General features: G+C 41.3%; 1 protein-coding gene across 2 annotated transcripts in view; it reads left to right on the top strand.

Moving 5' to 3' along the window:
• The window catches only part of LOC133641071 (synaptotagmin-14-like), a 97,773-nt gene that overhangs the window by 44,094 nt on the left and 36,922 nt on the right, over nucleotides 1–16,757 (top strand). For both annotated transcript variants that reach the window (XM_062034906.1, XM_062034905.1), the window contains 2 exons: nucleotides 5,646–5,917; nucleotides 12,550–12,999. In XM_062034906.1, coding sequence (XP_061890890.1) covers nucleotides 5,646–5,917; nucleotides 12,550–12,999 — 722 coding nt within the window. The remainder of the gene's footprint in view (nucleotides 1–5,645; nucleotides 5,918–12,549; nucleotides 13,000–16,757) is intronic.

The raw sequence follows: 16,757 nt of genomic DNA, 5'->3' as shown, positions 1-16,757 counted from the left end.
AGCTACATTTGTAGCCACAGCTGCCCTGGGGTAGACTGACTGAAACGTGTCTTTTGCTAGAGACATAACCAAAATGGGCAAGAATAAATGATTTTTGTAACCTTTTGTTCACATAATTTTTCCTTTATTTGTGCATATTTCTGTAATTTCCGTAAATGAGTCTACAAACACACTGCAGGGTCAGTTGTCCAGCTCAGATTTCATGTCGAATCCCATCTTTTTAGTGGCCCTTCATATTACAATAAAATGTGATTTCCAATGTGAATGCAGTCTGACCCTGCTGCAAAATGTACATAAGTAAACATGGCGTCCACGGTCTCAGAACAGGCGTGTTTTAAGGATTTTGTCAACATTTTCCAAACCGAATTATTGCGCGTAGATGAAAATGAAGAAGGAAGAGGACAAGTATTTTGGCTCTGGCAGTTTTACGAGATATTTTGCTTCCATGTCTGCTTGAAGAGTGTGTCTGTGGGCTCACCTGAGTTCCTAAAACATTATTTTCACCGTTTTTGTCTGCTCCGTTGTCAACTATTTATTTTATAACCGGCTATTTTGGCGACTAATAATAATAATAATAATAATGTGACGACCGGGTCGCATGGTGATGCGGTGTTTGTTCTCTCAAGATGCAGACGGACTTCGGACACAGCGTGCAGGTAGGAAATGATTTATTTAAGAAATTAATCAGACGGGAACAAACAAAAACGTGCTCAAAGCACGGAAGGCAAAAACCAAAGGGGCTAGCGTGGACGCTAGCAACAAACAGAGCCTAGCGTGGAAGCTAGTATACAGGTAGCAGGAATCAAAAGTCGTCAACTGTTGCGTGTAGCAAATTAGGAAGCCAGCCTGACTGACCGGAAAAGGCAGTATTAAATAGTGCTACTGATTAATTATTTAACTTTAATTATTAATTAATAATAAAAAAATAAATAATAAAACTTAATAATTAATTAATTCTAACTAATTAATTAATGCATATGTTCCTTCTTGACTGCACTTAAATGTAGAATATATGTATAATATATTTATATTATTCATATAGTATATATATAATATACCGGTATTATATATATTATATTATTTTTTATTATTATTGTCTATTGTGAGTGAACTGTGGTGCTGAATATCCCCCAGGGATCAATAAAGTACTTTCTATTCTATGCTGTTCTATTCGATTAGTGCTCGGGGAACAGGTGAGCTTCCCGAACACCAATCAGAGACAGGTGGAAATAATAAGCATCCATGGAAACCGGGTTGCACAAAAACGGGAACCAAAAACGAGTCCAAAAACCAAACTGAACATGATCCCGGCAGCGGATCATAACAAATAATGGATTAGAATAGCCTTTAAAAACAACCACAGTTGAAGAACAAAGGGCTGTACACCACAAAGAAATAGAGGCAAAAGACGGACTAAAAAATAAAATTTTAAAACAGAAGTAAAATACACATTGAAAAAGCTAATACAAATTATCCTAAGAACAATTTGTTAGATAAAAAGCAGTGTCGGGGGGTGGCCTGCAGACCTGCAGCGAAACGGGGTGTGCCAGGACCGGCTTCGAGATCAGCGACAGGTGCCTATATGGCCCACCTGGGCCTGATTATCTAATCACCTGTCGCTCTGTTAAAAGGCAGCAGCCGGGGAGGAGAGAGGAGTTGGTGGTGGAGTGCGAGTGGGAGCGAGACAGACGACACGCTGGAGAGAAACCATTCGGGTGCTCAATTGGTAGGAAAGACAACTGCTGATAAGCACCCCAAAAGACCTCGCACGTTTTATTGTAAAATAAAACACTATTGTAAACCTGGAAGAGCTTGGCATGTCGATGATTGGTGGTCCGAAGAACCCGGAAGCGCAAGTCTTCTACAAGCAGTTAAAAAGTTAAAAACAGTTTAAAGGCCTACTGAGAGCCACTACTAGCGACCACGCAGTCTGATAGTTTATATATCAATGATGAAATCTTAACATTGCAACACATGCCAATACGGCCGGGTTAACTTATAAAGTGACATTTTAAATTTCCCGGGAAATATCCGGCTGAAAACGTCTCGGTATGATGACGGATGCGCGTGACATCACGGATTGTAGCAGACATTTTGGAACAGCACGGTGGCCAGCTTAAAGGCCTACTGAAATGAATTTTTTTTATTTAAACGGGGATAGCAGATCTATTCTATGTGTCATACTTGATCATTTCGCGATATTGCCATATTTTTGCTGAAAGGATTTAGTATAGAACAACGACGATAAAGATTGCAACTTTTGGTATCTGATAAAAAAAAGGCTTGCCCCTACCGGAAGTAGCGTGACGTTGTCAGTTGAACATATACGCAAAGTTCCCTATTGTTTACAATGATGGCCGCATGAAGTGAGAGAGATTCGGACCGAGAAAGCGACAATTTCCCCATTAATTTGAGCGAGGATGAAAGATTTGTGGATGAGTAAAGTGCAAGTGAAGGACTAGTGGGGAGTTGAAGCTATTCAGATAGGGAAGATGCTGTGAGAGCCGGGGGTGACCTGATATTCAGCTGGGAATGACTACAACAGTAAATAAACACAAGACATATATATACTCTATTAGCCACAACACAACCAGGCTTATATTTAATATGCCACAAATTAATCCTGCATAAAAACACCTGCGTGTTTGTTATGCTAGCTCCTAGCTCCTCTGCTAGCTCCTAGCTCCATAGAACACGCCAATACAATTCAAACACCTGATCAACACACACAATCACTCAGCCCAAAAGACCGTTCACCTAACCCAAGGTTCATAAAGCTTATATATTTTTAAAAAGTTACGTACGTGACGCGCACATACGGTCAAGTTATCGAATGTTTAGCAGCCAAGGCTGCATACTCACGGTACCTGATATTCAGCTGGGAATGACTACAACAGTAAATAAACACAAGACATATATATACTCTATTAGCCACAACACAACCAGGCTTATATTTAATATGCCACAAATTAATCCTGCATAATAACACCTGCGTGTTTGTTATGCCAGCTCCTAGCTCCTCTGCTAGCTCCTAGCTCCATAGAACACGCCAATACAATTCAAACACCTGATCAACACACACAATCACTCAGCCCAAAAGACCGTTCACCTAACCCAAGGTTCATAAAGCTTATATATTTTTAAAAAGTTACGTACGTGACGCGCACGTACGGTACGGTACGTGTTATTCTAGCTCCTAGCTCCTCTGCTAGCTCCTAGCTCCATAGAACACGCCAATACAATTCAAACACATGATCAACACACACAATCACTCAGCCCAAAAGACCGTTCACCTAACCCAAGGTTCATAAAGCTTATATATTTTAAAAAAGTTACGTACATACGCAAAAAAAAGCCAAAGCTGCATACTCACAGTAGCACGTCTGCGTCTTTGTCATCCAAATCAAAGTAATCCTGGTAAGAGTCTGTGTTGTCCCAGTTCTCTACAGGCGTCTGTGTATCCAAGTCAAAAGTCCTCCTGGTTAGAGTCTCTGTTATCCGAGTTCTTCCATCTTGACTGCATCTTTCGGGAATGTAAACAAAGAAGCGCCGGCTGTGTACTGTTGTGTCTGACTACGTTCGAAAAATACGTCCATTTCGCACCGACAACTTTCTTCTTTGCTTGCTCGGCTTCCTTCTCCATAATGCAATGAACATGATTGAAACAGATTCACGAACACAGATGTCCAGAATACTGTGGAATTATGAAATGAAAACAGAGCTTTTTCGTATTGGCTTCAATGTGGAAGGCATACCCGTGTTCGCCGGTCTACGTCACGCGCATACGTCATCCTCAGAGGCGTTTCGAACCGGAAGTTTAGCGGCAAATTTAAAATGTCACTTTATAAGTTAACCCGGCCGTATTGGCATGTGTTATAATGTTAAGATTTTATCATTGATATATAAACTATCAGACTGCGTGGTCGGTAGTAGTGGCTTTCAGTAGGCTTTTAAGTCGTCTGTTTTCATCTCAAAATTCCACAGTATTCTGGACATCTGTGTTGGTGAATCTTTTGCAATTTGTTTAATGAACAATGAAGACAGCAAAGAAGAAAGCTGTAGGTGGGAAGCGGTGTATTAGCGGCTGGCTACAGCAACACAACGCCGTCCGCCGCCGCGCCGCTGTCCTCACCGGTGTCTGGGTTGACTTCCTCCGTCTCCGGGCCGCCGACCGCACCGATGATCGTGGTGAAGTCCTCCGTTGCGCCGTCGATCGCTGGAACGCAGGTGAGCACGGGTGGTGATGAGCAGATGAGGGCTGGCGTAAGTGGAGAGCTAATGTTTTTAGCATTGCTCTGTCGAGGTCCCGTAGCTAAGTTAGCTTCAATGGCGTTGTTAGCAACAGCATTGCTAGGCTTCGCCAGGCGGGACAGCATTAACCGTGTGGTTACAGGTCCAGGGTTTAGTTCAGTGTCTCCTGATAGTAGAAGTAATAATAGTATTGTTGATCTTCGGTCTATCCTTCCAGTCAGGGGCATGTTTCTTCTGTTTCTATCCGCAGTTAAGCACGATGCTATCACGTTAGCTCCGGAATAATTCTGGTTTTGCTTGCACCTCGAAGCAATTGTATTTGGTGCATTTTGATAAACAGTGTACAGGTATCAGCATCATGTTTGCAGTCAATAACATTCAAGGTCACGCATTGTTGCACATTACGGCTGCAGTTCTGCAAAACATTTCATGTCCTTGCTTAAAATTGACAATGTGAGTTCCTTAGATGTTTGTTTTCTTCATGACAGTAAATATGTACGTGAACACGCACACCGAGCCGGCTTAAAGAGCTCAATAGCCTTTCTACGTGGGTGGTCGTGAAAACAAGTTAAAATGAAACATTTTAATTAGTGCTGTCAAATAAATGAAATATTTAATTGCCATTAATCACTTCACCCTTGCCCCCAGTGCCACTCACACTGGTGAATGAATGATGGGTGGTGGTCTCAGGGGCCTTAGCCACGCTTCCACCAGTCTACCCCAGGGTCAATCTAATCCATTATTATTATTATTATTGTTATTATTATTATTATTATTAGTCGCCTAAATAGCCGGTTACAAAATAAATAGTTGACAACGGAGCAGAAAAAACGGTGAAAATAAAATGTTTTAGGAACTCAGGTGAGCCCACGGACACACTCTTCAAGCAGACATGGAAGCAAAATATCTCGTAAAACTGCCAGAGTCAAAATATTTGTCCTCTTCCTTCTTCATCATCTTCGTCAATGTTGACTTTGATTGCACAAAATCCTTCAAATTGCCACAAACGCACCTGTTCTGAGACCGTGGACGCCATGTTGACTTATGTACATTTTGCAGCAGGGTCAGACTGCATTCACATTGGAAATCACATTTTATTGTAATATGAAGGGCCACTAAAAAGATGGGATTTGACATGAACTCGGTAAAGCAGTGTGTTTGTAGCCTAATTTACTTCTCTACATATCAGTGTAAAATAAAAATTTGCACAAATAAAGGTTGAAAAATCCTTTATTTATGTCTCAAGCAAAAGTCAGGTTTGCAAGCAATGGCTACTATACGACACGAATGACGTCAAAGACCGATATCGACGTGAGTCGGCCGATACCAGCTGAGGGTCGTCCAACCAGACATGTTTGTAACCCCAAGTGTGTTCCTCTCCTATCTCACACCAGCCAACTGCATCCAGAGGATGAGGCGCACACCCCCGCTGGATGAACTCCAACCTCCGCCCTACCAGGATGAGAACGGCTCCCCCCGCATGTCCTGCACCCTCTCGGACCCGGGTGACGCCAAGTGTGATCTCTCCCAAACCAGTGGCAGCCCCCACCTTTCTTTCCGCAAATGCACCAGCGAGGGAAGCGACGGCCACGAGACGGAAAGTTACCTGAACAAGGGCTACGAGGAGGACGTGCCCAGCGACAGCACGGCAGTTCTCAGTCCCGAGGTATGTGACGTCTTACCGGAGAGACATACTGTACGGTTGTGGTGAGATACTCACATTCACCCCTCATTAGCACAGGGTTGTACGGTATACCGGTACTAGTACGACTAATGAATCATATTCGGTACTATACCACCTCTAAAAAGTTCCCAACCCCTACCCCTAGCAGAGGAGCATGTTGGGCAGCGCACACACACTGAGTACTTACAAGCAGACACAGTGTGTAGACAGAAAAGGGAGAACGGACGCATTTTGGTGTAAAAAGTAAAGATAAAGGTGAAGTTATAACACTGAAACACCCTCAGGAAAAGGTGCTACTTCTAAATCACTAATCCTCGCCTCCATGGCGACAAATAAATTAAGTTTCTTACATGTATTATTATCACTGGAGGACTAGGTATAGCTAAACAGGCTTCACTACACACCTTAGGAGGATACAATAGCTCACCGGCGTCACAATGTAAACAAACGCCATGGGTGGATCTACACCTGACATCCACTGTAATGATACCAAGTAAAAGAGCGTATCTAGTCGATACTACTATGATTACATCAATATTTTTTATCGTCACAAAATCTTAAAATTCATATTATGTTTATAAAGTCAGGAAATATGTCCCTGGACACATGAGGACTTTGAATATGACCAATGTATGATCCTGTAACTACTTGGTATCGTATCGATACCTAAATGTGTGGTACCATCCAAAACTAATGTAAAGTATCAAACTAGAGAAGAATAAGTGATTATTACATTTTAACAGAAGTGTAGATTGAACATGTTGAAAGAGAAAATAAGCAGATATTAACAGTAAATGAACAAGTAGATTAATACTCAATTTTTACAGTTTGTCCTTAATAATGTGTACAAAATAATAGGTGTATAAATGACACAATATGTTACTGCATACGTCAGCAGACTAATTAGGAGTCTTTGTTTGTTTACTTACTACTAAAAGACAAGTTGTCTAGTATGTTCACTATTTTATTGAAGGACTAAATGACAATAATAAACATATGTTTCATGCACACTAACATTTTTTGTTACAATAAATACAATAATGACATTTTTTGTGGTCCTCTTTATATAGAAAAGTATTGAAAAGTATCTAAAGTACATTTTGGTATTGGTACCGGTCCAAAAGTATTGGTATCGGGACAAGCCTACACTGGCATGAACATTTTAATGATATAAAGTACATCATCAGGGTTTTTTGTAAAAACAAGAATTGGGTGAAGTTTTTCTGTTGCCCAAAGGCGCTCAAGTATTGCTTGCATTCTGTCACCTGACTTCTTCCAGGAAGTGAAAAAAGGCGGTGGTCAGCAAGCAATCAAACAACAAATGGAATTTATCCCTGAACTTTATCAAAGAAAGATTTGTCGAGTGATACCAAGGATTATCTGTTGGTCGCGTTCCCAGACATATCAAACTACGTCAAAACAGATGACAACTTGGAAAAGCATGGAGGTCTACAACTTCTTTGTGTGTGTCTGGGTCAAGGACTTGGTATCAAGACTCTCCCAGATAAATATGCATCGTTTTTGCTCGGGTAAGGTTGTCTTTCATGATTTGCATCTGGCTAAAACTAAAACTGCGACGACATCGCACCCGACAGCTGCTACCTGTGACTGCACTGCCATTTAACAAATGAACAATTACTGAATCGTCACCCTATTTGATTTTTGTCCCGTAGTAATATGTGCTCTGATGTAGAAGTACCTATCCTGACAAAGTATCACTGACCCTGACTCTCTGGTTTCTGTTTGTTAAAAGTTAAAATACAAACAATATCAAGGTAATACTTCAATGGGAAATACTAAACAAACAAACCTTTTATCGAAGTGATCACTGCAAACTCCTGCAGTTCTTCGACTCTGCTCCCTTGTACCGGAGTCTGCGCCACTTTTGTCGTCGTCTTTCGTAAAATCTTGCACTTTTCCGCCCTTCTTGATTGAGGAACTCTGAAGAAACGTTTGTCCTTTTCGCGATTTGAACAGTTCGTACAGCCGAAAACAACGCAAGCGTAGGGCATTTTTCTTGGGGAAAGGCAAAATGGTGCCTGGTACCCATTGAGAACAGACGCTGACTTGACCACCGTGCATACAGTGGTGGTCTAAAGTGTACATACACTTGTAAAGAACATCATGTCATGGCTGTCTTGAGTTTCCAATTATTTCTACAACTCTTATTTGTTTTGTGATGTAGTGATTGGAGCACATACTTGTTGGTCACAAAAAACATTCATGAAGTTTGCTTCTTTTATGAATTTATTATGGCTCTACTGAAAATGTGAGGGTCAAAAGTATACATACAGCAATGTTAATATTTGCTTACATGTCCCTTGGCAAGTTTACCTGTAATAAGGCGCTTTTGGTAGCCATCCACAAGCTTCTGCTTGAATGTTTGACCACTCCTCTTGACAGAATTGGTGCAGTTCAGCTAAATGTGTTGGTTTTCTGACATGGACTTGTTTCTTCAGCATTGTCCACACCTTTAAGTCAGGACTTTGGGAAGGCCATTCTAAAACCTTCATTCTAGCCTGATTTAGCCATTCCTTTACCACTTTTGACGTGTGTTTGGGGTCATTGTCCTGTTGGAACACCCAACTGCGCCCAAGACCCAACCTCCGGGCTGATGATTTTAGCTTGTCCTGAAGAATTTGGAGCTAATCCTCCTTTTTCCTTGTCCCATTTACTCTCTGTAAACCACCAGTTCCATTGGCAGCAAAACAGGCCCATAGCATAATACTACCACCACCATGCTTGACGGTAGGCCTGGGGTTCCTGGGATTAAAGGCCTCACCTTTTCTCCTCCAAACATATTGCTGGGTATTGTGGCCAAACAGCTCACTTTTTGTTTCATCCGACCACAGAACTTTCCTCCAGAAGGTCTTATCTTTGTCCATGTGATGTCAGATGGAACATAAATGTAGCTGTTTGGCCACAATACCCAGCAATATGTTTGGAGGAGAAAAGGTAAGGCCTGTAATCCCAGGAACACCATTCCTACCGTCAAGCATTTGTCTGTCTGCTGCGTTGGACACCGTCGACCACGCCACCTTAATCACTCGTCTTGAGAATTGTGTGGGCATTAAGGGCGCCGCCCTCAACTGGTTCCGGTCGTACCTAACCGACAGGAGTTTTTGTGTAAAAATAGACAGTTTTATGTCTTCCACAGCTCCTTTACCACATGGGGTTCCCCAGGGCTCAATCCTTGCCCCAATCTTATTTGCGCTTTACCTTCTCCCCCTTGGTTCTATTTTTAGGAAGTACGATATCGCATTTCATTTTTATGCCGATGATTGCCAGATTTATTTTCCCATGGCACAAAATAACACGGTTCAACGTCTTATTGACTGCCTGCACGACATCAAAGCCTGGCTTTCAGCTAACTTCCTGAGCCTAAATGAAGACAAAACAACGTGGGCCTCGGCACTCTGACCCCGTATCTCAGCGACTGTGTCACAAACCTGGGGGTAAAGTTCCACTCAGATTTTAAATTCGAAAACCAAATCAGCAGCGTCGTTCAAAAAAGCTTTTTTTAATTACGCCAAATAGCGAAAGTGAAACCGCTTCTATCAGGACATGATCTCGAGAAATGAATCCACGCCTTTATCTGTACTGGTCTAGACTACTGCAATGCCCTGTATGTAGGCATTAGCCAGGCCTGCAGCTCGTGCACAACTCTGCTGCTCGTCTGCTAACACAGACCCGCAGACGTGAGCACATCACCCCTATATTAGCGTCCCTTCACTGGCTCCCTGTGCGTTACCCAATCAACTTTAAACTCCTTTTATTTGTTTTTAAATGTCTAAACAACCTGGCGCCAACATATCTCTCCGACCTCCTTCAGCCTTACTGCCCCACCCGATCCCTAAGATCAGCCGATCAGCTGCTACTGACGGTCCCGGACACAAGGCTGAAGCTTAGAGGTGACAGAGCTTTCGCCGCTGCTGCTCCCAAGCTCTGGAACGACCTACCTCTGAGTGTTAGACAAGCCTCCTCTCTTCCTGTTTTTAAATCTCTCTTAAAAACATACTTTTATTCCATGGCTTTTAACACTGAGTGATATCCATCCTGCAATGGCGCCCCATAATACACCTGCTGTGAACCTGTTTTTATGTTTTATTTATTTTATTTATTTATTTTTTATCGTGTTCTGTTTGTGTTGTGTTGTGTTTGCTCGGTTCTCGTATTATCTTTTAACCTGCCCATTGTACAGCACTTTGGCTACCCTTGTGGTAAATTTTAAATGTGCTTTATAAATAAAGTTGATTTGATTTGATTTGGTAGTATTATGCTCTGGGCCTGTTTAACTGCTTTACAGAGAGTAAAGGGACAATAAAAAAGGAGGATTACCTCCAAATTCTTCAGGACAAGCTAAAATCATCACAGTTGGGTCTTCGGCGCAGTTGGGTGTTCCAACAGGACAATGACCCCAAACACACCTCAAAAGTGGTAAAGGAATGGCTAAATCAGGCTAGAATGAAGGTTTTAGAATGGCCTTCCCAAAGTCCTGACTTAACGGTGTGGACAATGCTGAAGAAACAAGTCCATGTCTGAAAACCAACAAAATGTAGCTGAACTGCACCAATTCTGTCAAGAGGAGTGGTCAAACATTCAAGCAGAAGCTTGTGGATGGCTACCAAAAGTGCCTTATTGCAGGTAAACTTGCCAAGGGACATGTAAGCAAATATTAACATTGCTGTATGTATACTTTTGACCCTCACATTTTCAGTAGAGCCATAATAAATTCATAAAAGAAGCAAACTTCATGAATGTTTTTTGTGAGCAACAAGTATGTGCTCCAATCACTACATCACAAAAAAATAAGAGTTGTAGAAATGATTGGAAACTCAAGACAGCCATGACATGATGTTCTTTACAAGTCTATGTACACTTTTGATCGCGACTGTATGCTTGGCTAGTGGACACATGTCGCCATGGGCCGAGAGACAGGTTTACTTTGGCATCAACCAAGATGGCGAGAAAAAACCTCACAAAAAAGACGCGAGAGACGGCTACTTTTTCTTTAACCCTTCGTGAGGATTGCCATTGAATCTTCATCCGAGCCCCACTATGTGAGCGTGCCGTTGGTCGACCTCCCGGCGAGAGTGGAAACTCAAGACAGCCATGACATGATGTTCTTTACAAGTGTATGTACACTTTTGACCACCACTGTATTTTAAAGGCCTACTGAAAGCCACTACTAGCGACCACGCAGTCTGATAGTTTATATATCAATGATGAAATCTTAACATTGCAACACATGCCAATACGGCCGGGTTAACTTATAAAGTGACATTTTAAATTTCCCGCTAAACTTCCGGTTGAAAACGTCTATGTATGATGACGTATGCGCGTGACGTCAATCGTTGAAACGGAAGTATTCGGACACCATTGTATCCAATACAAAAAGCTCTGTTTTCATCTCAAAATTCCACAGTATTCTGGACATCTGTGTTGGTGAATCTTTTGCAATTTGTTTAATGAACAATGAAGGCTGCAAAGAAGAAAGCTGTAGGTGGGATCGGTGTATTAGCGGCTGGCTGCAGCAACACAACCAGGAGGACTTTGACTTGGATAGCAGACGCGCTATCCGAAGCTAGCCGCCGACCGTATGGATGATCGGGTGAAGTCCTTCGTCCTTCTGTCGATCGCTGGAACGCAGGTGAGCACGGGTGTTGATGAGCAGATGAGGGCTGGCTGGCATAGGTGGATAGCTAATGTTTTTAGCATAGCTCTGTGAGGTCCCGTTGCTAAGTTAGCTTCAATGGCGTCGTTAGCAACAGCATTGTTAAGCTTCGCCAGGCTGGAAAGCATTAACCGTGTAGTTACATGTCCATGGTTTAATAGTATTGTTGATCTTCTGTCTATCCTTCCAGTCAGGGGTTTATTTCTTTTGTTTCTATCTGCAGTTAAGCACGATGCTATCACGTTAGCTCCGTAGCTAAAGTGCTTCGCCGATGTATTGCTTTGGAGATAAAAGTCACTGTGAATGTCCATTTCGCGTTCTCGACTCTCATTTTCAAGAGGATATAGTATCCGAGGTGGTTTAAAATACAAATCCGTGATCCACAATACAAAAAAGGACAAAGTGTGGAATCCAATGAGCCAGCTTGTACCTAAGTTACGGTCAGAGCGAAAAAAGATGCGTCCTGCACGGCACTCTAGTCCTTCACTCTCACGTTCCTCATCCACGAATCTTTCATCCTGGCTCAAATTAATGGGATAATCGTCACTTTCTCGGTCCGAATTGCTTTAGCTGCTGGTGTAAACAATGGGGAAATGTGAGGAGCCTTTCAACCTGTGACGTCACGCTACTTCCGGTACAGGCAAGGCTTTTTTATCAGCGACCAAAAGTTGCGAACTTTATCGTCGATGTTCTCTACTAAATCCTTTCAGCAAAAATATGGCAATATCACGAAATGATCAAGTATGACACATAGAACGGATCTGCTATCCCCGTTTAAATTTAAAAAATTCATTTCAGTAGGCCTTTAAGAGCTGGACGTGACATTTTATTTATGTCATCCAACCTGGTTTACCTTCTGACCACAACTGTACACATGGAAATATGTCGAGGTGATGCGGTGGTTGTGTTTGATGTGAACAACTCCTCCACCTTTCTCCAGGAGATGTCAGCCCGTGGTTCAGCAGCACAGCTCCTTAAAGGCTACGAACCAGATGCACACGCCAAGTACGGCACCCTGGACGTGGTCTTTGACTACGATCCAGAGGAGCAGCAGCTGGCCGTGACCGTCATGGCGGCCACAGACCTCCCCGTCCTAAAGCACACCGGCAACATCTCCTGGCAAGTCCACCTGGTGCTGCTGCCGGGCAAAAAGCAGAGGGCAAAGACGGGAATCCAGAGAGGCCCGTGCCCTCTTTTCACAGAGACCTTCCACTTCTGCCGCATGGAGTCCGAGATGGTCGGCAACTACGCCATCAGATTTCGCCTTTACAGCATGCGGCGGATGAAGAAGGAGAAAGTTCTGGGGGAGAACGTCTTCTACCTCACCAAGCTCAACCTTCAGGGGAAAATGTCCGTGCCGGTGATATTAGACCCGTGCTGCACATATCAGGTAAGTCCCAGTCAGGTTCATGGCTGGTAAGTCACTGATGACTCTGTATCAGTCACAACTGGACCTTGGTCCTCTTCTGGTGTGCCTATAACTAGGACTTTCCTCTGCAGTGTCCAAATAGAGAAAATCATTCTGTCACACCCCTACATAACCAACATTCATTCTGTCACACCCCTACATAACCAACATATATTATTACACAGGCACTATAAGGCTATGGTGTACAAAACCCCAAAAGCAGTGAAGTTGTCACGTTGTGTAAATCAGTGGTCCCCAACCTTTTTGTAGCTGGGGACCGATCAACGCTTGAAAATTTGTCCCACGGACCGGGGGTGGGGGAGGGGGGGATTTTTATTTATTTTATTTTTTTTCTTCATAAAGAAATACAATCATGTGTGCTTACGGACTGTATCCCTGCAGACTGTATTGATCTATATTGACATACACATACACAATATGTATATATTGTGTTTTTTATGTTGATTTAATTTAAAAAAAAAAAAAACAAATTTTTTTTTTTTTTTTTTTTTTTTTTTTTTACATTTCTTGTACCGGTCCGCGGCCCGGTGGTTGGGGACCACTGGTGTAAATGGTAAATAAAAACAAAATACAATGATTTGCAAATCCTTTTCAACTTATATTTGTCAGGCTTGGTCAAAAATGGGACTCAGATGCAGAGTAGGGAACAATCCGGCAGGCTTTTATTTTGAAAGTTCCTTCTTTTTTTTTTTCTTTTTTTTTTACATTTCTTGTACCGGTCCGCGGCCCGGTGTTTGGGGACCACTGGTGTAAATGGTAAATAAAAACAAAATACAATGATTTGCAAATCCTTTTCAACTTATATTTGTCAGGCTTGGTCAAAAATGGGACTCAGATGCAGGCTTTTATTTTGAAAGTTCCTTTTTTTTTTTTTTTTTTTTTTTTTTTACATTTCTTGTACCGGTCCGCGGCCCGGTGGTTGGGGACCACTGGTGTAAATGGTAAATAAAAACAAAATACAATGATTTGCAAATCCTTTTCAACTTATATTTGTCAGGCTTGGTCAAAAATGGGACTCAGATGCAGAGTAGGGAACAATCCGCCAGGCTTTTATTTTGAAAGTTTCTTTTCAACTCCAGAGTCAGGGCAAATCAACATAGGCTATAACCTGACTAGTCGGCGAAAAAAGGTTCCACAAAAAGGAACAACCGAATATCACTCCGAAAGGAGGAAACACAAAAACAATAATAGATAGATAAATAGATAGTACTTTATTGATTCCTTCAGGAGAGTTCCCTCAGGAAAATTTTAATTCCAGCAGCAGTGTACAAAATTGTAAAAAGTAAATAATGGGGGTATAAATGGAGACAAAATAGAAAAATATTACAATAGAATAAAAATAAAAAGCAACGATGAGAATAAAAATATAACAGTAAAATAAGAATATAACAAGAGAAACTAGGCAGTAGTGACCATGTTATGAAAAAGTATTTTACTGTTATTGTTTTGCATCCCCTGTCATCCTAGTACCCCCCTCCCCCCCAGAGAGGAGTTGTACAGTCTAATGGCGTGTGGGACAAAGGAGTTTTTGAGTCTATTAGTCCTGCACTTGGGATGAAGCAGTCTAGCACTGAACAGGCTCCTCTGGCTACTGACAACGCTATGCAGAGGGTGACTGGCATCATCCAGGATGCTCACTAGTTTTTCCACAGTCCTCTTCTCTGCCACCGTCACCAGTGAGTCCACTTTTATTCCCATCGTAGAACCGGCCCGCCTGATCAGTTTCTCCAGTCTGGAGCTGTCCTTCTTCTTCTAATGAACTATACTTGGCGCAGGATATAATCTATGAAATTGATCATAAACAAAAAATGCTCCAAAACGAGGGAGAAACAATGGCTATAAAACTTCTACACTGTATCTTATCTAAAAAAGGTTGACAAAAGGTGTCACTCAAAAAATTGAGGAAAAGGAAGAACTGTAAGAAAAAACTGAAAACTCACCACTTCGGCTGAAAAACTAAATAACCAAAATCACTCTGCTGAGGAGGAGCAAAAGAAAACTCAAAATATCAACAAGGGAATTCAGGATCAAGATATTCAAACAAGAGAGAAGGCTTGGACATGAATCTAGAGAGGCACGAACAAACGAGACAATCTGGCACAGAACAAAGGGAGGTGTGGGCTTATAAGACACATGAGGGTAATGGGGAACAGGTGGAAACAATCAGGGATGACGTCAGACTGATGACGCATAAGGAAGGGCAAGTGACCTGAAACGAGAGGAGAGTTGCTTTTCAAAGTAAAACATGCAATTCACAAGACAGAAAAAACCAAGACAATATTCAATTGAATAGACTGCAAAGACAAGATACTTAACGTTCAAACTGGAAAACTTTGTTATTTTTTGCAAATATTAGCTCATTTGGAATGTGATGCCTGCAACATGTGTCAAAAAAGCTGGCACAAGTGGCAAAAAAGACTGATAAAGTTGAGGAATGCTCATCAAAGACTTAATTGGAACATCCCACAGGTGAACAGGCTAATTGGGAACAGGTGGGTGCCATGATTGGGTATAAAAGCAGCTTCCATGAAATGCTCAGTCATTCACAAACAAGGACGGGGCGAGGGTCACCACTTTGTCAACAAACGCCTGAGCAAATTGTTGAAGAACAACATTTCTCAACAAGGAATTTAGGGATTTCACCATCTAAATGTGTGGTATCATCCAAAACTAATGTAAAGTATCAAAGAAGAGAAGAATAAGTGATTATTACATTTTAACAGAAGTGTAGATAGAACATGTTGAAACAGAAAATAAGCAGATATTAACAGTAAATGAACAAGTAGATTAATAATCCCTTTTTTTTACAGTTTGTCCCTCATAATGTGTACAAATAATAGGTGTATAAATGACACAATATGTTACTGCATAGACTAATTAGGAGTCTTTGTTTGTTTACTTACTACTAAAAGACAAGTTGTCTAGTATGTTCACTATTTTATTTAAGGACTAAATGACAATAATAAACTTATGTTTCATGTTTAGTTAAAATAAAGACAATAATTACATTTTTTGTGGTCCCCTTTATGTAGAAAAATATCGAAATATACTTTAGTAACGGTACCGGTACCAAAATATTGGTATCTAGACAACCCTACATCATAGTATGTATAGTCAATTGTCTGTTAATTAATACAATTACTACTATGTTTAATGTGAAATGTGTAACTAATAGAAGTTCTCAGTTGTTATTATGGCTGAAAATTGCAGAAAATGTGTACGATGTGTTAGATAACAATGGTATGTAGTACTAGTAGTCATGTCAGTAACTAATGTGTTAGAGTAATGGTATGTAGTACTAGTAGTCATGTCAGTAACTAATGTGTTAGAGTAATGGTATGTAGTACTAGTAGTCATGTCAGTAACTAATGTGTTAGAGTAATGGTATGTAGTACTAGTAGTCATGTCAGTAACTAATGTGTTAGAGAGTAATGGTATGTAGTACTAGTAGTCATGTCAGTAACTAATGTGTTAGAGAGTAATGGTATGTAGTACTAGTAGTCATGTCAGTAACTAATGTGTTAGAGTAATGGTATGTAGTACTAGTAGTCATGTCAGTAACTAATGTGTTAGAGTAATGGTATGTAGTACTAGTAGTCATGTCAGTAACTAATGTGTTAGAGAGTAATGGTATGTAGTACTAGTAGTCATGTCAGTAACTAATGTCTTAGAGAGTAATGGTATGTAGTACTAGTAGTCATGCCAGTAACCAATGTGTT

This window comes from Entelurus aequoreus, linkage group LG23 (genome assembly GCF_033978785.1).
Source record: "Entelurus aequoreus isolate RoL-2023_Sb linkage group LG23, RoL_Eaeq_v1.1, whole genome shotgun sequence".
In the NCBI taxonomy this organism is placed as follows: Eukaryota; Metazoa; Chordata; class Actinopteri; order Syngnathiformes; family Syngnathidae; genus Entelurus; species Entelurus aequoreus.
This window is presented reverse-complemented; position numbering and strand designations above follow the sequence as displayed.